Source organism: Heterocephalus glaber, unplaced genomic scaffold, assembly GCF_053883595.1.
Source record: "Heterocephalus glaber isolate CG9 unplaced genomic scaffold, H.glaber_assembly_v1.0 deba00001781, whole genome shotgun sequence".
Lineage (NCBI taxonomy): Eukaryota > Metazoa > Chordata > Mammalia > Rodentia > Bathyergidae > Heterocephalus > Heterocephalus glaber.
The window spans coordinates 1131137-1150864 of NW_028258467.1; the positions used below are offsets into that span (position 1 = coordinate 1131137).

Genomic DNA, 19728 nt, shown 5'->3' on the forward strand with positions numbered 1-19728 from the left:
CTCACTCACACTCCCAGACCCCACAGCCTTCCAACCCAATTTCCTCACCACTTTCCAGCACGACCCCCAGTTGCCCTGGCCTGGTGTTCAGCTTTGGCTACTGGGGCACTGGGACCAGGCTAAAGCCACAGATGAGGGCTGCTGGTGAAGCCATGTCAGGTGAGCTAGAAGCCCACGGGGCTGGAGCTACAGGGGAGAGCCACAGGAGACAAATGCTAATTGACCCCCATAAGCCCCTGCTGAAGCTAGCTAGATGAAAGTACTGTCCTGTTTTCTGCTGCCCAGTGCTGTATGTCCTCAGGCAGGGCCCTGGACCTCTCTGATCCAAGACCCTACCAGGACAATGGTTTATGACTCAGGGTGGTTGACAAGTGTCACTGCCATGATTTGGGTCCTTATTACAAGCCTCAGCTGGAGCCACTGCCTTGAGGGCTGAGCTCCCAAGGCATTCTTCCAGAGCTGGCTGACAGCCCCTTGTCAGGGATGTCGCCTCCTTCACAACCCAGCACTGTCACCCTGGAGGACCTAGAACTGCTCCTGGTAGAAGGTTTGGCCAGCCCTAAGCCCTCGAGTCAGGAAGAGAACTCAGAGAGGAATGAGTCCAGCCCTTTGGCATCCAGCTCCCCTGCCCCCCAGCAGGATAATTCCAAGCACTTGAAGGAGTGGTAAGCCTGAAGGGTACAGAGCAGGAGGGCTGTGGAGGCCACATCCCCTCTTGAGTGGGCCCAGCCTGAATGGCTTACTCTGGTCCTGACCAGGATGGCCAAGTTGCAGGCTGAGGTGGCGTCCCTGCGGGGACACAAGGTACACTGTGAGCAGGCTTCTCTGAGCCTGCTGAAGGAGCTGCTACAGGTTCGTGGGCACATGCAGCTACAGTCCTCAGAGCTCTGGCAGCTGGGGCAAGAGATGCAGCATGTGGCTCAGGTCCCTGAGAAGGAAGTGAAGGTGGTGAGCCCTCAACCCACAGAACAGACTTCCTTCCCTGGGAGTTGGGGCCACTGCCTTCTGGACCCTCATCCTGCCTCCCATGCCCCTGTCTGTGCTGGAGAGATGCGGGGTAGGTGGCAGATGCAGCCTGCCCAGCCCCACACCCTCCTCCTTACAGTTACCTGGAGCCCAGAACCAGAACCTGATGCAGATCCTGGACAAAAGGCACCTCCCCACACACCATGGGCATAGACTTCAGAGAAAGGAAAGGGAGTGGGACCATGCTGTTGCCTAGACACTGGTCTCTGGTTTCTGGTCCAATTGCAGAAGGCTGAGTCTGACTCTGGGAGGTGGCAGAGGACTGGCTGCAAGGCTGTAGGCCCCCACACACAGCCCCAGAGGCCACCTATCCTGCCCTAGCTAGAACAGCAGTTTTTGTGTACCAGGCTGGTGGAGGTTCGAGAAGCCTTGGCTCAGATCAGGAGGAGACAGGCACTGCAGGATACAGAGCGGAAAGGCTCTGAGCAAGAGGCCAACCTCAGGTGGGTTGGCTCTGCACCCACCTGCAGGTTCCCAGGGGTCACAACCCTGTGCTGCAGCAATACGAACAGGGTATTCCCTACCCTCAGTGTTGAGCTGCTGGCTGCTGGGGGGCCTCAGACCTGCTACAGTCCCTCTTGACTCCATGGTCTGTCTCTGCTCCTCCTGGGCAGTAGTTTACCCTGAAGAGGACTGTGTCCCATGGCCTGGCCAGTCTCCCTGTGGCTACCTAGCTTCGGTTTCCAGGCAGCTGAGCTGGTGTCACCCCACCGCTGCCCTTAGGCTGGCGAAGCTGACCGGGTGGTTGAGGCAGGAAGAACAGACCCAGGAGGCAGCCTGCAGCACCTTGCAGAAGAGCCAGGAGGACACCAGCCAGAAGGTGGACCATGAGATGGCCAAGATACAGGTACCACTTGACAGACAGGGCCAACTCAGGCAGGGGTCACCAACAGAGTATGTGAGGAGACCCCCATGTCTCCGGCCCGTGCCTTTGCCATAAGTGCTGGTCTCTGCAGCTGGATTTGCCTATGGGTGGGAAATGGGGAGGATCTTGGTCTTTCCCTATTCAGTGTGGTGGCCTCTCACCATAGTGGCACTGCCCATTGACATTACCTACAATTTTAGATAATTTATAACTCTTGGCTACATTATCCACATTTCAGTGCTCAGCAGCAACATGGCTGGTGGCCACATGGTTTTTGGAAGCGGTTCTTCATCACAGAAGGCTGTGGCCAGGCTGCTGGCTCTTTCTCTCCTGGGTACAAGTTCAGGAGAGAGAGTGGTAGAGCACTAGACCTCTTCCCGTGGCCATTCTCAGCCTCAATGTTTCCATCTGCAGGAAGTGAGAATTGCAAATTCCCAGGGCCTAGTTTTCCTTCAACAGTGACCTTTCTATGGAGTGGGGTGGGAGACAGAACCACCATATATCCCCATGACTCAGCTCCTCAGCTCTGTAAACAGTCTGACATTCTGTTGCACATCCAGGCTCCTCACAGGGCAAGGTGCAGGGTGGTGGGGGCCCAGCTGCCCCCATTGTTCTGCAGCTTGGAGTTGACCAGCTCCTCTTTCACTGCCAGGTGGAAAGTTAATGAATTGGCTCTGTGGGGAGGGCAGAGTCATTGGGCTGAAGGTTCCCAACATCCTGGGTACTGGGGAAGCTGCACCATGTGAGCACTTTGCCTGCTCTTGAGCAGAGTGAGGACTGTCCATGGCCATCTGCTGTAGGCTGTGGCAGGTCTGCCAGCCCCAGCTAGGGCCTGTGTAATTGGGGCTGATGGGAGAAGAGCCCTGTGCTAGGTGTCAGACACCTAGGCCCTGTGAAACAGATAGACTGAGAGCTGGCTGTCCCCTCTGGTTCCTCTCTTAGCACCTTCAGACTTATAGAGTAGCAAGAGAACACGCATGGGAGGAACCAGGGCTGCCCACAATAGGGCATGTGCACAGGGGTGTTCTTATTCATGTAAGTGAGGGTGTAAACAAATTCACATCCACTTCCCTGCCTGAGTCTCCAACCTGGGTTGGATGTGGTGGTCACTGCAGCCCCCTGGCTGCACCTCAGGGTCTTGATGGTACTGAGCATGTCTGGACCCATGTAAGCTTGGCCTTCAGACCCTTCATGACCCATGAGTCTGGTCCTTCGGGGGACAGCAGCTCCAGTCCACTCTGCCTACCTTCCTGCCCAGAGTGAGGTGAGCCCAACTTAGCTGAGCTAAGAGACCATAGAGGAGACATGACTCAACCTCAAGGACACCAAGAGGGGCAGGCAAGGTTTCTAATGGGCAGGCTGGCAGTGACTGTGTGACCCTTCACCAGGCCCAGCTGATCAAGCTTGGGGAGGAGATGAGCCTCCGCTTCCTGAAGAGGGAGGCCAAGTTATGCAGCTTCCTACAGAAGAGCTTCCTGGCCCTGGAGCAGGTGGGGCCCATAGCATGCTCAATCTTGCTGTTTGTGGCACTGGTACAGCTGGGCAGAGTGCAGACTCAAAACCAATGGCCATGTCCCCACAGAGAATGAAGGCCTTGGAAGGCACACGGCTGGAGACAGAGAGCAGCCTGCGGGAGGAGCTGGAGGACCATTGGCAGAGGCTGCAGGAGCTGACTGAGGAGCGTGTGTGGGCCCTGTGGGCACAGCGTGAGGTAGGCCGTGGGTGCTGGGTGGGAAGGTGGAGCCAGGGTGGGCAGGGAGGCTCAAGGCTGGCTCCCAGCAGCAAGAGGAAGAGGGCTGCCTGCGGGAACAGTGCTGGGGTCTGGATGCGGCTATGGTTCGGCTCACCAAGTTTGTGCGGCAGAACCAGATGTCACTGACCTATATCCTGCTGATGGAGCAAAAGGCCCGGTATGTATCCTAAGGCCTTAGGGAGCTATGGGCTGGGTGGAATATGCAATCTCTCATCTAGGTACTGACCACAGGGGCCCCCCTCAGCAGTGAATGATCCTTCCTCCCCCCAGCCCCAGCAGCCCCAAGTAGAGTGCTAGGCTGGACACATCAAGGCAGAGTTGTGCCCCCTCTGGCAGGGGACTCCTGTCCCTCTAGCTCTCTCAGTGGCACCAGTGACAATACCAATGTCCTCTGATTTGTGGACTTTCTGGAAGGTTCTAAAGCTAATACCTGGGCTCCCCTTCCAGGGCCCAGCACTGAGGGATTGACCAGCCTCTGCTGAGAAAGTCTCTGTGACACCAACCCCAGGGTCTTCAAGGTGGGCTTGGAAGAGAGTCAGGCTGGGGAGTTGGCCTCCTACATGCAGGAGAACCTGGAGGCCGTGCAGCTGGCAAGAAAGCTGGCCCAGCAGGAGACACAGGGTGCAATGGAGCTGGTAAGGGGGCTAGGCAGGGCGGAGGTCATAGGGACCCCCATGCATGGGGCACAGACACCCAGCCAGGGCCTCCCTGACTCCTTTTTGGTCCCCCTGCAGCTCCAAGAAAAGAGCCAGGTCCTGGAAAGATCAGTGGCCAAACTGGCCCAGCAGTTGAAGGACCTGGGTAACCAGTGCCTGGCCCTGAGCTGGAGGCTAGACCCGCAGGAGCAGACACTGGGCTTGAGGCTTTCTGAGGTGAGCGCTGGGACAGCCTGGACGGGCGAGCACTCTGGAAGGATGGCCTGAGGTGGAGGCCCAGCCAGTCCTGGGCCACTGGGCTGCTGTCCCCAGGCCAAGTGACCCCAGCCAGTCCTGGGCTTTCACCTCAGTGACTGTCTTCAGGCCCAGATGGCCCCAGTCTGGGGCCTCCTATTCTAACAAGGGTGGCTCCTGCCATGCCTCTACCCAGCTCCAGCTGCAGAGGCCTCTGAGAGCCTACAGCCACTGCCCGTGGCCTTCAGATAACCCTGGAGGTGGGGGGCATGCAGGGGACAGTGAAGTAGCCTCTGCCCAGGCACTGTTTCCCTTGTCTTTTTTTTTTTGGTACCGGGTATTGAACTCGGAACCTTGTGCTTGCAAGGCAGGTGCCGGAACCACTGAACTAAATCCCTGGCCCTTCCCTTGTCTTTTGGCACAGCTTTATTGAGATGCAATTCACACTGCAGGCAGATCAACCCTGGCAGCTTACCCCCAAGGGAGAGGCTCAGTGGTTTTAGTATAGTCATGCACAGTGCAGCTAGCCCGTTGACCCCTAACCCACTTTGTGTCTCTTTGTGTTCCCTGTTCTGGGACATATCACATCAATGCAGTAATGCCATGTATGACCTTTGGTTTTTGGCCTCTCTCACAGGGCATGATGTCCATATGGTCCCCCTGCTACAGCATGGAACCCTGTCTCATTTCCTTGATGGCTGTACAACATTCCCTCATATGGATAGGCCACATTTTGTTACCCACTTGTTTGTTGATAGACAGAGAGGCTGTTTCTCTTTTTTAGCTATTGTGACTAGTGCTGTCATGATCAAGTGTCACCCTTTGGTCTGGAGACTGGATCCCTGGCCACCCCTGCCGCCCTTCAGAGCATAAGTGTGATCAGAACACCTTCCAGTGGGGCCCTTGACCCTAGTCTCTGTGCTTCTTCTGCAGCCCTCCTTCTGTCCCTGTCCCTGTCAGCTCTTGGTTGGCAACAGCTGGCCTTCTTGGGGTGTGGCTATGCTCAGCCTGGTGGCCCTGTGTGGGAGAATCCAAGGCTGTCTTGCCCCTGTCTGATGTGTCTATTCCCCAAGATCCCTGACCAGGCCATCCTGGGCTGTGTGGGTCTGTGCACCAATGTGCTCAAAATCAGAGGTGGACATGGAGTACTGCCCTCAGGTAACACACCACCCCACCTCTCATTGCCTTCTTGTGGCTGGGCTCTAGTTAGCCTCATCCATCTGTCTGTCTATCCTCCTCTTCTGGGCTCCTACTTCACCGGATGTCTAAATCCCAGGCAAAGACTGAGTGGGAAGGTGTAGAGCGGAAGTCCTTCGAGGACTTGGCCCGATGTCAGAAGGAGATTGCAGCCCACTTGCAGGAGGTGCGAGACAAGGTAGACTGCCTCCCCCAGCAGGTGGGTGAAGGCTGGAGGCAGGGGCTTTGGGTGGGTGCAACTAACCTCAAAGATAGAGATCTTCCCTCTCTTCTCTCCCAGTGCTGCCTTTGCTGGCCCTGAACTGGCCTGGAGCTCTGCCAGCTGGCTGTACTCCACATTTCAGATGGAAGGTGTCTAAGATAAGTGCGTCCTTCACAAGAATGATGCAGACCTGAAGATCTTGGCAGAGGGCAAGGCCAGGTAAGGGTATCAGCTGGCCCCCAGAGCTCCTGAGAGAAAGTCAGGAGCTCCACTGACTATCCCTGGGCTGCACTGGTCCCTACAGTGCTCCCCAAGTCCCTGGGTGCTGTGGCAGCTCCATCCCCTCCCTAGGTCATCAGCCCCACTCTGGGCTCCCTGTGGTGCAGCCTGCATGGTCCCTCAAACTCCCCTTCTGCCACTCACTGAGGACCTCACTGTGGCCCGAGCCTCCTCCCTGTTGGCCTTGCCCAGTACCATTGCCAACTTTCCATGCCCACAGAGAATTAGAGGTCAGAGCTGTGCAGCAGGAGCTGGCCACTGTGCTGTCATCTGTGCAACTGCTCAAGCAGGACAACCCCGGGCGGAAGATTGCAGAGATCCAGGGAAAGCTGGCCACGGTACCCTTGGGCCCAGGGAAACTGCTGTGCCTACCACCTCCCTGAGTTCTGAGTTGCTCAGTGATACTGGGTTGGGGACTCCTCAAGGCAGCTGGAAACTAGCAGGCAGCCCCAATCTATGTTGTAAATGGGACTATATTTAGTTTCAGAAGCAAATGATAAAGTTAGAAAACAACATCCAGGCCAACAAGACCATCCAGAACCTGAAGTTTAATACAGAGACCAAGCTGGTGAGATGGAACCCACAGCCCTGACCCTATCCTGCCCCAGCCTAGCTAAGTCTCCAGCTCTACAGTTTCCCAGGGAGTCCAGAGGAGCCTACAAGCTGATTGTCTGTGTCTGGCTGTTCCCTGAAGATAAGGATGAGATAAGCCCCTGTTTGCCATCTTCTCTCCCCCACCCTGCCCTGTGGTCAACTCCCACGTTCCAGCAGCCGTCCCATCTCCGCCTGGCACCCCTGTGTACATCCTGCAGCGTTCGGAGGAGATAGCCACCCTGCGGGAGAGCGTGCTGCACCTGTGGAGTGAGGAGGGCCCATGGCCACTAACACTGGGCAGCAAGCGGGTGTTCATGTCCCTGGTGAGGCAGCAGTTTTTCATCAAGGATGTGGCCCCTGGCGAGCAAGTTCCCATGAAATGTTGGGGCGTCTATCAAGCTGTGAAGTGGGTGGCAAGAACTTGACAGCCTCTTCCCAGGAGAGGGGTTTCCGGAGGGCAGTGGCCAGCCACAGGGAGGTTGGTGGAAGGGGGCCTTAGCCCTGAGTGGTGTCTCTGGCATGTGGCTTCAGTGGAAGGCCATCCTCTTGAATCGCATGGCTCAGCAGAGGCCAGAAGCAGTGTCAGAGACCTTCCATGGGGATCCTCTAGCTCAGCTCACACCTGTGTGCCTTCCCCAGAAATAAATGTGATAGTTCTTGTATCTGTGGGAGCCATAGTCCCCTGGTGCCTGCTGATGATATCCTCTCCAGGAGCCTGTGGGACTGACTGGGAAGGAGCAGTGGGAGGGAACAAGGCCAAAAGGCTTAGTCCCTCATAGTCCAGGCTCCTTCCTGTCCTTTGTAGCCCAGCACCTGGCCCCATCACTTTCCATGGTGGTCTGGGTGCCCCATTGCCCCAGGAAGAAGGGGCTTCATCTGACTTGTCACAGAAGACCTGGGCCTGCCCCTGCCAGGATGCACCTAAGCCACTGGCAGGGATATGGGGAGGAAGGACACCTAGAAGGTGCATGCCTGAGGCCAGGGCCCCTTAGGTTGGTCCCCAGCCTAGCAGCCATCACCTGATGCAGTGCCAGTAGAAGCCGCTTCTTGGCACTAACCTGGGGGGTAAACAGCTATGTTTACTCACATAATCAGGCAATGCCTCCTCTTCCTGCCTCTCCAGGAAAGCCTAGTTTATCCCACAGTCTGTGGCCCTGCCACTTGCCCAGGGACCTCGGGCTTGGGCCCCATGGTGTGTGGGGCAATGGCGAAGACTGGCCTGGTACGGGCCCCTTCCTGGTAGCCCCTTGCCAGTGATGTAAATCTTAGGGTGGACTGGCCTGGCAGGGTATAAGCCTCTTTGAAAGGGGGTACAAGTATGTAGGCCCATGGCCTCAGGGAGCTTCACTTTCTGCCTGTGTCCCCTGTTCCTGTGGGCACAACTCAGGACCTTGTACAGTGGGAGGATCTGGGGCCAAGGGCTGAGGCCTGGGTCTGGATGACCCCACTGTTCCTGGCTTCTTGCTGGGCCCTGGTGGTTGCAGCTCCTGACCGCAGCAAAAGCCCAGGCCCTGCCCCTGGGCCTAGAGAGGCCTCGCTTGAGCTGGGAAGCCATCTCTGAGGCTGCCTGGAGGGAGAGGGTCTTAGGGAACAGGAAGGAGAGTCTTGGCAACCCTTGAAGCTCCCAGTGCTCTCCTGACCCTTGCCCATTTGCTAGGCCTCAGCCAGCTGTGGCCCCTCCAGGGGCTGGGTGCCTCCACCTTGCAGCTCAGGGCCAACCTCAGCTGACCAGCTGGCTAGCAGGTCGCTGAAGTCTGGTGTACCTGGGTGGAGCAAGCCCAGGGCACTGGGTGCTGGCTCCCTCCAGAAGGATGGGGGTAGCTTCCTTTGGGTCATAGGTGTGATGTGGCCATATTTCCGTTCTAGTCTCAGCCTGAGTCCGGCAGATGTACTAGGCCCTGGGAACTGCCGTAGCCCATAGTCAAAGAGCTCAGCCAGGGGTCCCAGCGGTGGCACCCCATCTGCAGGCCTGCATGCTGGCCCATCTAACCCCCAAGATGAGCAGACCCCAGTCTCAGTGGCCTCCTTGTCCTCCGAAGGCCCACCCTGGGCCAGGCGCAGCAGGTCAGCATAGTATAGCTCCCGGGCAGAGAAGCTGGCTGGGCAGCTGTCAGCATAGATATCACAGGAGTCTGGGTCCTGCCCCTTGTCCTTAGGGCCAAAGTACCGCTGGATGTCACCACTGATGAGCTGTGAAAAGCGGAGCAGCTGCAGGGGGGTCTCAGGGATGTCAGGGCCTTCAGGGGGGACTTCTGGGCTCTGCAGAGCTGGGATGCAACTGCTTGGCCCTTCAGCCTCCAGCTCCTGCTCTAACTCCTCCTCTTCTTCTTCCTCCTCCTCCTCCTCCTCCTCCGAAGTTTCTGGGGGCTCTGGTTCAGAGGGGAGGAAGGGCTGATGGGACTGCAGGGGCAGCCGGAAGTCACAGAGTGGCTGGATCACTCCAGTGGCCATCTCCTTGGCGCCCCTGAACTCCTGGGGACTCTGGGGTAGCAAACACAAGCTGAGGGAGGTAGAGGAGCAGGTTAGCAGTTAGGGCTGGCAGCACTTCAGTGAACTCAAGAAGGCTTCCTCCACTCTCCTGAGGATGCTGCTGAGTTCAGGGAGGAGAGGTAGGCAGATGCTGAGGGTAGGCAAGTGGCCAATAGTGTGTGCATTTGAGGGGGCATGCAAGGCACAGGTGTGGGTTTCAGGAATGCGTCTGGTCTCTTACAGGGGCAGCCAGACCCTGTCTTGTAGGGTGGGAAGGGATTTTGCCACTAGAATCATTAAAATTATGGTCACTCAGTCCAGACATAGTAAAGGGGAGAGAGACACTGCGGGGGCCTGGCTTTCCCCAGGCAGGGCTGCCCAGAGAAGCAGAAGGGGGCTGGGCTCCTCCTAGCCTGAGGTTGCTGTGATGTCAAAAGCACCAGCCTGCCAACCACCTTGACCTTGCCTAGAGCCCTTGTGGCTGCTGTTGGGAGCATTGGAGACTATGAAGCTTTCCTGACTCAGCCCATCTCATCTAGCCCCAGGCATGACCCTAGGTTTTAATTTTTTTTTTTTTTTTGGTACTGGGGATTGAACTTGGGACCTTGTGCTTGCAAGGCACTTAGGTTTTAATTTAACACAATTTGAGAAGGCATCAAGGCATCTTCATGGGGGAAGGAGTGGACCCAAGGAAAGTAGGTGGGGGGCTGGGAGGTGACTGAGGGGGCAGATATGGCTCTCCTACCATTTAGGTGACGTAGGTTCTGGATCCTGGAGCTTCACCCCAAGGACAGATGCCACCAGGCCCCTCCACAACACAGAAGCAGATGGATAGCCCCTAGTATAAGGGAATAAAGGTGCTAAGCTCATGAAGGGGGCCTGGGAATGAGTGGGTGAGACCTTGGGACAGACCTCAGGGTCAGGAGATTCAGGCACCTGCCATTCCTCTTTCCTGAGGTTGCTAAGTGGTGATGAGGAGGGGAGCCACTTGGAGCCTCCCCACATGGCTGACCATTCTGATCTGACCTCCCATGCTGAGCTGGGAGTCCTGCCATAGGAAGTGTCCAATGGGGACACAGGAGGAGGAGACCCTCTGGGCAAAGACCTGTCACCCCCCAACTCCCAGTGTGTGGTGCTCCCAGCCCACCCCAGGCCCTGCTCCTACCTGGCCAGAGTGTAGCTCTTCGTTCGGCAGGGTGACTTCCACCTGGGCTCAAGCATTTATATCTGGGCTCTGCAGCCACCCCAGGCTGGCAAATATTTGGCGACGGCATTGTCATCACAGACTGGGCAAACACAGCCCGTTTGCTTTAGCACCCAGCAACCAGGGCCTTGCAGGGGGAGTGCCGCACACCAGCCTCACCTGCACACAGTCTGCTGGGGGACCGTGGAGTGTTTGCCTCGGGCCCAGCTGGCCCACACCCTGAACCGGAGGACCCTTATCTCTGCTGCTGATTGGGGCCTGATCCAAGCCTTGTCAAATAGGCGGAAAATTAAATTTCATGCTATTTTGAGTTCTGGAGTAGGCCTCTCTAGAGGACATCCTGCCTCCATGTGTACTATGTATACCGGCTTCCACCAGCAACCATACCCTGAAGAAAGGGAAGGGACAGAAGCCATGGGATCTCTAACAGGGGCCTGAGGATGGACTGATGCAGGTGGACCCTGGAGCCCGTCCAGCCACAGGAGGCCCTTCTGGGAAGCTGTGGTCAGTCTCAACCAGCCCATACAGGACTGTGATGGAGACCCTGCTTGACGGCTGCAGGGGAGTTTTCAGTCTACCTGATTGAACCTACTGCTCCTCTAGGCTTCCCAGGGACTGGGTGGAGGTGGAACCTCCCTTCCCTAATCCCAACCTTTCCTCTGGCTATTGCCTCCCAGGGTGAAGCTGGGGGACTCCAGCTCTTGCTGACTCCCTCAAATCCTCTGGGGCCTCTCAGGCTTTCTGCCATGTGGGGTGTTAGCTTCTAGGGCCACTGTAATCAATGGTCTCAAAGTGGTCTAGGACATAATTCTGGACACCAGAGCCCAAATCAAGGTGTCACCAAGGATGGTTCCTTCCAGAGGTTCCAGGGGGAACCTGTCTGGGCCTCTCTACTCCTGGGGTTCCTGGCAACCTCGGTGTTCCCGATGGTGGCCACTTTACTCCAGTTTCTGCCCTTATCTTTACACAGCCTGTTCATGTGTGTTTTGTCTCCTTTTCTAAGTATTCCCATCATTGGGTATAGGGCCCACATTAACTCACCATGACTTCAGCTTAACTGATAACATTTGCAAAGACCCTGTTTCGAAAAAAGGTCACTTTCAGAGGTTTCCAAGTAGACATGCATTTTCAGTACAGCTACCTTCCATATGGGTCATGGCTCCTACCCCATCATTCATCACATGTGGTCCCACAGGGCACTTTGCTCCCTGCAGCAACCCTACTGCCATTGGCCAGGAGGACTCAGACTCAGACACTGCCTGCTGTAACCCCCATTGCTGCTGGGCTTCATTCCAAGGATAGAAGCTCCTTCCCAGCTTGACTTATGCCCAAGAGCCTCATGACCCTTGCTGTCCCATTTCCAGCTCCTGGATCTTCACCTGTCCAGGGGGCTGGAAGGGTTGTGGGCACCACCCCACCCCTTCTTGGGTCCTTGCCCCTTGTCTCCAGTGCCATCCCCTTCAGGTGGGCGACAGCCACCTCCTACCCTGTAACATTCCAATGCAGTGAGGTCTGGCCCTTGCTGATGGCTGCAGTCATTTCCTGGCACCTGGAAGGCAGTTTTTAGGGACCCCGCAGCCACTCAGTATGTGGGAGCTGGTCAGGGGCCTGGCCCCAAGGATGAGAACCTCCAAATACCACGTCTGATCGGTTGCCCACATCTCAGTATGAGGTCGTGTGCTTGGTGCTTGACCCTGGGGAGTGGTGGGAAGGGCAGGTCAACTTCAGGTCTCTGGGGAAGGCTGCAGGGCAGGGGGAAGGTGACAGCATTGTCATGGTCCATCACCTAGACCTTGTTACTACCTCTTCCCAGGCGGGAAGCCCAGGCTGTGCCCCAGGTGAGGCCACATCCCAGGTGACCCTGTGCCCTAGGTGAGCCATTGTCCTGGGATAAGGTGCATCTGGCCAGGCTCAGTTCTGACTCTCTTGTCTGCCTGGAGACCTCGACCCCACAGACTCAGCATAGGCTTGACCAAGTCCAAGGCTCTAGCATCCAAAGACACTTGTGCAGCACTGGCTATGGGGTAGCCCTGGCTCAGCCTTAGTGATCTCCCCTCTGGCACAGCCCAGCCCAACTGTTAGCTCAGACCTCTAGGGGCCCAGAGTTGGTATTCTTGGCAGCTGCTTAGGCTGCTGGAGCACTATATCCCCTCTCTGGCCATGTGCTACCCCACCCTTCTGCCAGCTCAAGGGAATTCAAGCTTGGGCCCCTAGCTGCTCCCATCTTGATCTGCCCAAGACCCTAGAGCTGGACCCAAGACGGGTGGGGCCACAAGCTCTCTTGGCCAAAGCCATATCGCCCTCTGCTGCTGGACATGGGAAGGAAGGCCAGCCCAGGGAAGGGACTAGAAAGAAGTCCAGCGTAACTCTGGCCATGTGCCTGGGTCTGCATGCTGCCTGCCTCCATCTATTGGGCAGACATGGAGGGGAACAGCTGGGTGCCTTGGGAACCAAGTGGAGGACCCAGCAGGGAATGTGGGCCATGGCCATAGGATCCCAAACTGAAGGATCAGAGAGGAAAGATGTGACATGCGGTGGGCACCCACAGCCACCAGCTTACTCCATCCAGCCCTGGTCTATGCAACCCTGGGCTGGGCACTGGAGGGTTAGGAAATGAAACATAGTCCTGCCCCCAAGGAGATCCTGCCTGTGTGACCAGAGGAGGGACTTTGGGGACTCAGTGTGGAAGCCAGCTCCAAGAAGGCAGTGTGTTCCTACAGAGGGGAAGAATCTGAAAGGACCCCAGATGATGCCATGGAGTTGGAAACTCTGGGGTTTCCAAGTGGCCAAAGTTGTTCCAAGGCAAAGCAGGAAGGAGGTCAGAGTCAGAGAAAGACTGGAGGATGGCTGCTGGCTTTGAAGGTGGAGGGAGCTTCCAGGAGCTAGAAAACACAAGGAAGCAGAAATCTCCACTCCAGTGGAGTGTAATCTACTGACACCTCAATTTTAGGCCAGTGAAACCCACTTGGGACCCCCTGACTTTCACAGCACTGAATATCAATTTAAACCACTCAATGTAGCCATTAGTTTCAGCACAGGAAACCACAGCAGGAAACTCAGAAGGGGACAGAGTAGCTGGCTGTGAAATTAGGATATTTTCCCCTGCCACGGGGAGAACCTGAGCCCACATCCCAGGTGAGGCCTTGAATATCTGACCCTCTGCTTGCCTGTCAGTGAAGAGCTGGAGAGACAGACAATGTGTGAGGCCATTGATGAGGCTCCTGTGGGGTGAGGGCAAGAGACAGCCATTTCCCTGGGACTGCTTCCTTCCTGAGGAAGGCGTGCCCCATGCTGCCCATTTGGAATCTTTAGGGGACTGGGGCCCAAGCATATGTCCCACTGTCTGTGGGCAGTGTTGGGCTCAACAGAGCTGCCTAGCTTCTGCCCCCATCAGCATGAATCTTCAGGCCTCAGGTCCTGGAAGAAGGCTCTGTCCTTCCAGAAGCGTAGCCCTCCCTGTCCCCAGGAACCCCATATTGATCTTTCTAGGAAAATCAATAGCTCCAATATGTCAGCTCTCAAGTGGCGCTACAATAAATTACCTTACCATTAAGCACACAGGGTTGCAGCTTCCAACTCCCATTAGTGAGACATTAGGCCTCCCATGAAATTTCTCTGTGTGCTTTGAGATAATGAAGCCTGAGGTGTCTGTGTATATCCCAAGGTTGGGCAGGGAGGTGACATGGCTGGCTCAGCATACAGCTTCTCAGCCAGGCACCTGAAAACAGATATAGGAGCAGGGGACATCAGTGGAAGGGTGTCAGGAAGGACTACAGAACTTGGCATCATTCTGTGCTGAGGGGCCCAAGGAAGCAGGATCTTGTCTGGACTGGCTGCTGTCAGGAACCAGGCATTGCCATGGTGAGGCACTGGGTTTACCCTCCTGAGGCTGCCAAAACCAAGCATCACAAAGTGAGATACTTAAAATGGACATATTGCCTCCTGGTTCTCGGGGCCAGAAGTCCAAAGTCAAGGTGCTGGCTGAGATGGCCACAGACCTCCTTAACCGTTTCTCAACTGCAGTTCCCATGTTTCTTGGCTGGCAGAGGTATCACTCCAGCTTCTGTTGTCAGGTGACTCTCTTCTGTGTGTCCTTGTTTCTCCTGGGATTGGACTTACAGCCAACCCTAATCCAGGGTGACCTCAGCTTAACTAAGGACATCTGCAAAGACCCTGTTTCCAAATAAGGTCATGTTTGTTTTGGGGTTGCAAACACTGCTCACCACAGTCCAGCATCTTCCAGGCCTCATAGCAGTCTGAGCAGACTATGATGCCCACCTTATCTGAGGAAGCTGAAGCTTGAGGGGTCAAATCACTCTCTGAGGTGTCTATTTCTGTACTTGATCCAGAACATTAATGGAGACTGAGATGGCCACACAGACCTGCTCCAGGGTGAAGCTCCAGCCTCTGCTCCACCTCCTCACTCTGGACCTATATGGCTTTCCCAGGCAGATTGTGCTTAGCTATCCTAAAGCATCCAACCAGGCAGCTGTCCCAGCATCAGTCAGCAGCCCCTACAGGTTGGTCACAGGGCCTCAACCATCTCCTCTAGGAAAGCCTTCTGGGATGTACACCACCCCCACTTGAGTCCCCTCCTCCCAGGCACAATGGGGATCCCATGTCCCTGCAGGGGAGGTTGGTGTGGCAATGATGTGTTCTATGGTAGAACAGTTGGGCTGGGGCCTGGAGAGAAGGACCTGGGCAAACAAATGCTTTTGTTGATACAGCAGCTATGAATGTCCTCCAGGGCTGGGCTTCCAGACTCCGAAGTATCCTGAACTCAGACACCTCCAGTTTATGCTGTTCTGCCTGGTGCCCTGAAAGTGACTGGGGGTGAGGATCATGATGAGTCTGGGGCTTTTCCTACCAGGAAGTGGGCACAGATGAGAACAGGCTTCAGGTCACAGGTGGGTTGTGATTTTTTGTTTTGTTTTGTTTTTTGGTACTAGGGATTGAATTCACTTGTTCTCAAACAAACAAACAAACAACAAAGAAATTACAATGATGAACATAATGAAAGATATGATTAGTGACTCTAGTGCAGATACAGGTTAAAAAAAAAAAAAAAGAGAAGCTTAGAAAAATAATGGAAACCATGAATGGCCAACATAGGAAAGAAATGGAATCCATGAAACAGATTCAAACAGATATCTAAGAGATTAAAAATTCCATTGAAAATAAATGCAGCAGAATGAGCCAATGTGAGAACAGAATATCATCACATCGAGAACACAGTATTGTGGTTAGTGATCAGAAAAAATAGGTTTCTTAAATATAGCAAGGGACCACAAAATATCAATGCAGAAGGTTCTAGGTGATGCAAAGAAGAATAACATAAGGTTGATCACAGCAGGCTGGGGATTTAACTCAGTGGTTTCACCGCCTGTTGAGCAAGCACAAGGACTCGAGTTTGATCCTCAGTACCAAAAAAAAAAAAAAAGATTGATCAGAGTCAATGAAAAAGCAAGAGATAGCACAAACAACATAAAGAACCTGTTCACAGAATGGCAGAAAACTGCCCAAGAATGGAAAAAACTTGACATACAGATAAGTGAGACATATAGAACTCTAATTAGCTATGAGTTTAAAAAAATCAACATCAAAGCATATAATAGTCAAGATTCCAGAAATTCAACACAAGAACAAAATATTGAAAGCTTGTAAGAGAAAAGAAACAAATCACCTATAAAGGAAAGCGCATCAGAATCACAGTAGACTTCTCAACACAAACCCTCACGTAAAGGAGAGCTTGAAGTGAAGTATTTCAAGCCCTAAAAGAAAAAAACTTCTAGCCCAGACTGATGTACCCCACAAAACTATCTTTCAAAATTGATGGAGAAATAAGATATTTCCATGACAAAGAACACCTGAAGAAATTCATGACCATGAAACCAACACTCCAAAATGTTCTGAAAGACATTCTAGAAAGAGATAACCAAGACTACAACTCCATGAATACCAACAGAATGAATCCACCAGGCAAAGCAAGCAATTAAACAGAGGAGGGGAAAAAAGGGAATCAACAACAGAAAAATAACATGACAAGGATAAGTCAATACATATCAGTTATAGCCATCAACATAAATGGTCTCAATTCACCAATCAAAAGAAACAGACTGACAGAATGCATCAAGAAGCAAGATCCAACAATATCCTGCATACAAGAAACATATTTAATTAAAAAAAATTCATAGACTGAAAGCCAAAGGATGGAACACAATACTCCATGCTAGTCAGGAACCAGGAAAAAAGCAGGGGTAGCTATTCTATTTATATTATTATTATTATTTTGTTTTTGGTACCGGGGATCGAACTCAGGACCTTGCACTCACAAGGCAGGTGCCTGAACCACTGAGCTAAATCCCCAGCCCAGTTATTCTATTTATAGACAAAGTGGATTTCAAGCCAAGTCTGATTAAGAGAGACAAAGAAGGTCACTGCATCCTTGTAAAGGGAACACTCCAAAAGGAAGAGATAACAATCATAAATATATATGCACCAAATGCCAGCACACCCAACTATATAAAACAAATATTAACAGACATGAAAAATCAAATAAGCACTAATACAGTTGTAATGGGGGACTCAATACCGCACTGTCACAAATAGATCACTAGACAAAAAAATCAACAAAGAAATAGCAGAATTGAACCAAACTTTCCAACAAATGGACTTAGTAGATGTCTACAGAGTATTCCACCCCACATTAGAATACACATTCTTCTCAGCTGCATATGAGACATTCTCCAAAATAGATCACATACTAGCTCATAGAAAATGCGTCAGTAAATGCAAAGGAATTTATATTATCCCATGCATATTATCAGACCATAGTGCAATGAAATTAGAAATCAGTGCCAAAAGAAACCACAAAAGCTTCATAAAAATAACACCCTTCTGAACAACCAATAGGTCATGGATGAAATTAAATAAGAAATTAGATAGTTTCTACAATTAAACAATAATGCCACTACAATACGCCAGAACTTATGGGACACAATGAAAGCAGTCCAACGAGGGAAATTTATAGGGGCGAATTCCCATATCAGCAAAACAGAGCAAGCTAGAAAATGAAGAGCAAGTCAATCCCAAAGCTTGTACAAAGGAGGAAACTATAAAGATCAGAGCAGAAATTAATGCAGTGGAGACTAAGAAAACAATAAAAAGAATCAATGAATCAATGAGTTGGTTCTTTGAAAGATTAAATAAAATTGACAAGGAAAGACACTAGTATTAAAGATGATATTTCCCAGGGATTCAATTCAGCTCAGTGGTTCCGGCGCCTGCCTCACAAGTGCAAGGTCCTGAGTTAGATCCCTGGTATAAAAAAAAAAAAATGATACTTCCAATCTTGAGTAAGGAACCAAATCCCTCAACATTCCCAGAAAGTAATTGTAATAAAAATGCATGTGATTTGGTTTAAATTAATTTGGTTTATCAATCAATCAATAAACTGACAAACCTTTAGTCAACCTTATCAAAAAAAGGAAAGACTTTGGGGCCAGGGATTTGGCTCAGTGACACTGTGCCTGCAAGGCAGGTGCAGGTCCTGAGTTTGATCTCTGGTACTAAAAAGAAAAAAAAAGGAAAAACTCAAATCCATGCAATTAGGAATGAAAAGGGCAAAATCACAATAGATCCTGTGGAAATCTATAAGACCATCAATACCTACTTTGAGAACCTGTATTCTAATAAGATGGAAAACACAGAAGAAATGACAGATTCCTAGATACATATGAATTACCAAAGCTGAATCAAGAAGATATAAAAATTCTAAATAAGCCAATATCAGACAATGAAATTGAAGATGTAATTAAAAACCTACCAACAAAGAAAAGCCCAGGCTCTGATGAATTCACTGCTGACTTCTATAGGATATTTAGAGAAGACCTAATGCTGCTACTTCTCAAACTCTTTAATGAAATTAAAAGGGAAGAAATACTCCCAAATTTACTCCCAGAAGCAAGCATAACCCTGATACCCAAACCAGAGAAGGATCCAACCAAAAAAGAGAGCCATAGCCCAATCTCCCTATGATGAAAATCCTCAATAAGGTACTGGCAAACAGAAGGCAGCAAATCATCAAGAAGATATACCATCGGGGCCGGGGATTTAGCTCAGTGGTTTTGTCGCCTGCTGCGCAAGCACAAGGACCTGAATTCGATCCCTGGTACCAAAAAAAAAAAAGAAGAAGATATACCATGACCAAGTAGGAGTCATCCCAGGGATGCAGGGATGATGATTCAACATACACAAATCAATAAAGGTAATACATCATATTAACAAAGCCAAGGACAAAAACCATATGATCATCTCAATAGATGCATCTCAATAGATCCAGAAAAAGCATTTGACAAAGTCCAATACCCATTCATGACTTTTAAAAACCCCACAGAAAATTGGAATAGATGGTCTTTATCTCAATCCTGATAAAAGCCATCTATGACAAAGCAACAGCCAACATCATACTAAATGGACAAAAACTGAAAGCTTTCACTCTAAAATCAGGAACAAGACAAGGATGTGCACTATAGCCACTCTTATTCAATATAATTCTGGAAATATTAGCCAGAGCAATTAGAAAAAGAAAAAAAAGCAATAAGGATAGGAAGGGAAAAAGTTAAATTATAATTATTTGCAGATGACATGATACTCTACATAGAAGACTCCAAAAACTCCACCAAAAGACTTCGAATTTTAATAACCAAATTCAGTAGCATAGCGGGGTACAAAGTCAGTACTCAACCAATCAATAGCATTCCTGTACACAAATAACAAACTCATTGAGAGAAATTAGGGAAAAAACACTTTTCACAATAACATCCAAAAAAATGAAATACCTAGGATTCAATCTAATGAAGGGAGTAAAAGACCTTTACATTGAATACTATAGTACTCTGAAAAAAGGAGATCGAAGACAATATCAGAAAATGGAAAGATAGGGGCCGGGGATTTAGCTCAGTGGTGCCAGTGCCTGCCTCGCAAGCGCAAGGTCCCAAGTTTGATCCCCTGTACCAAAAAAAAAGAAGGATAAGCTTGGGACATTTCTAGCTAAATGGATGCACATTGAGACCATACTCTTCAGTGAGATAAATCAAACCCACATGTTTAAATACCTCATTGTTTCTCTGGTGTGAGAAACCAAAAGTGGAAATAGGGACCAAAATGTATAATAGATATTGAGAAACAGGGAGAAAATGTTTAAATGAGAAGGGGAACAAGGGAGGGGGAAGGGGAAAAGGAAAGAAG

General features: G+C 51.7%; 3 protein-coding genes across 5 annotated transcripts in view; 2 read left to right on the top strand and 1 right to left on the bottom strand.

Annotated features, from left to right (window-relative positions):
• Clcn7 (Cl-/H+ antiporter 7) overlaps window positions 1-1873 on the top strand; it is a 52058-nt gene extending 50185 nt beyond the window's left edge. The window contains exon 26 of the mRNA XM_021251352.2: window positions 1750-1873. The gene's annotated coding sequence lies outside the window, so the exon portion shown is untranslated. The remainder of the gene's footprint in view (window positions 1-1749) is intronic.
• Window positions 430-7468, top strand: Ccdc154 (coiled-coil domain containing 154; the record flags this gene model as incomplete). Its single annotated transcript, XM_087202898.1, is given in 16 exon segments — window positions 430-665; window positions 759-948; window positions 1106-1152; window positions 1374-1469; window positions 1750-1873; window positions 3280-3381; window positions 3474-3602; window positions 3674-3801; window positions 4153-4279; window positions 4379-4516; window positions 5811-5930; window positions 6076-6152; window positions 6433-6550; window positions 6694-6780; window positions 7025-7212; window positions 7313-7468. Coding segments are annotated over 16 exon segments (2046 nt in total), but the record flags the coding sequence as incomplete, so codon positions are not given.
• Window positions 6746-10577, bottom strand: Percc1 (proline and glutamate rich with coiled coil 1). 3 transcript variants are annotated; one of them, XM_087202895.1, is made up of 3 exons: window positions 10441-10577; window positions 10021-10113; window positions 6746-9306 (listed from the first exon to the last, which is right to left on the bottom strand). In XM_087202895.1, exons 1-3 carry the CDS (start codon window positions 10494-10496, stop codon window positions 8460-8462), a joined length of 996 nt encoding a protein of 331 aa, XP_087059021.1. In that variant the 5' UTR covers window positions 10497-10577; the 3' UTR covers window positions 6746-8459. The 3 variants fall into 3 exon arrangements, with proteins under 3 accessions (XP_087059021.1, XP_087059023.1, XP_087059020.1); XM_087202897.1 differs by lacking the exon at window positions 10021-10113 and having other exon boundaries at window positions 10441-10496; XM_087202894.1 differs by lacking the exon at window positions 10441-10577 and having other exon boundaries at window positions 10021-10280.
• Between the last annotated feature and the right edge of the window lie 9151 nt (window positions 10578-19728).

Bases quoted from the DNA above. Each gene is read 5' to 3' on its own strand.
- Percc1 (XM_087202894.1), bottom strand. From the start codon at position 10,280: ATGTGGGGAGGCTCCAAGTGGCTCCCCTCCTCATCACCACTTAGCAAC. The intron at 9,307-10,020 runs GTAGGAGAGCCA...TACCTCCCTCAG, and splicing joins GAACCTACGTCACCTAAATG to CTTGTGTTTGCTACCCCAGA.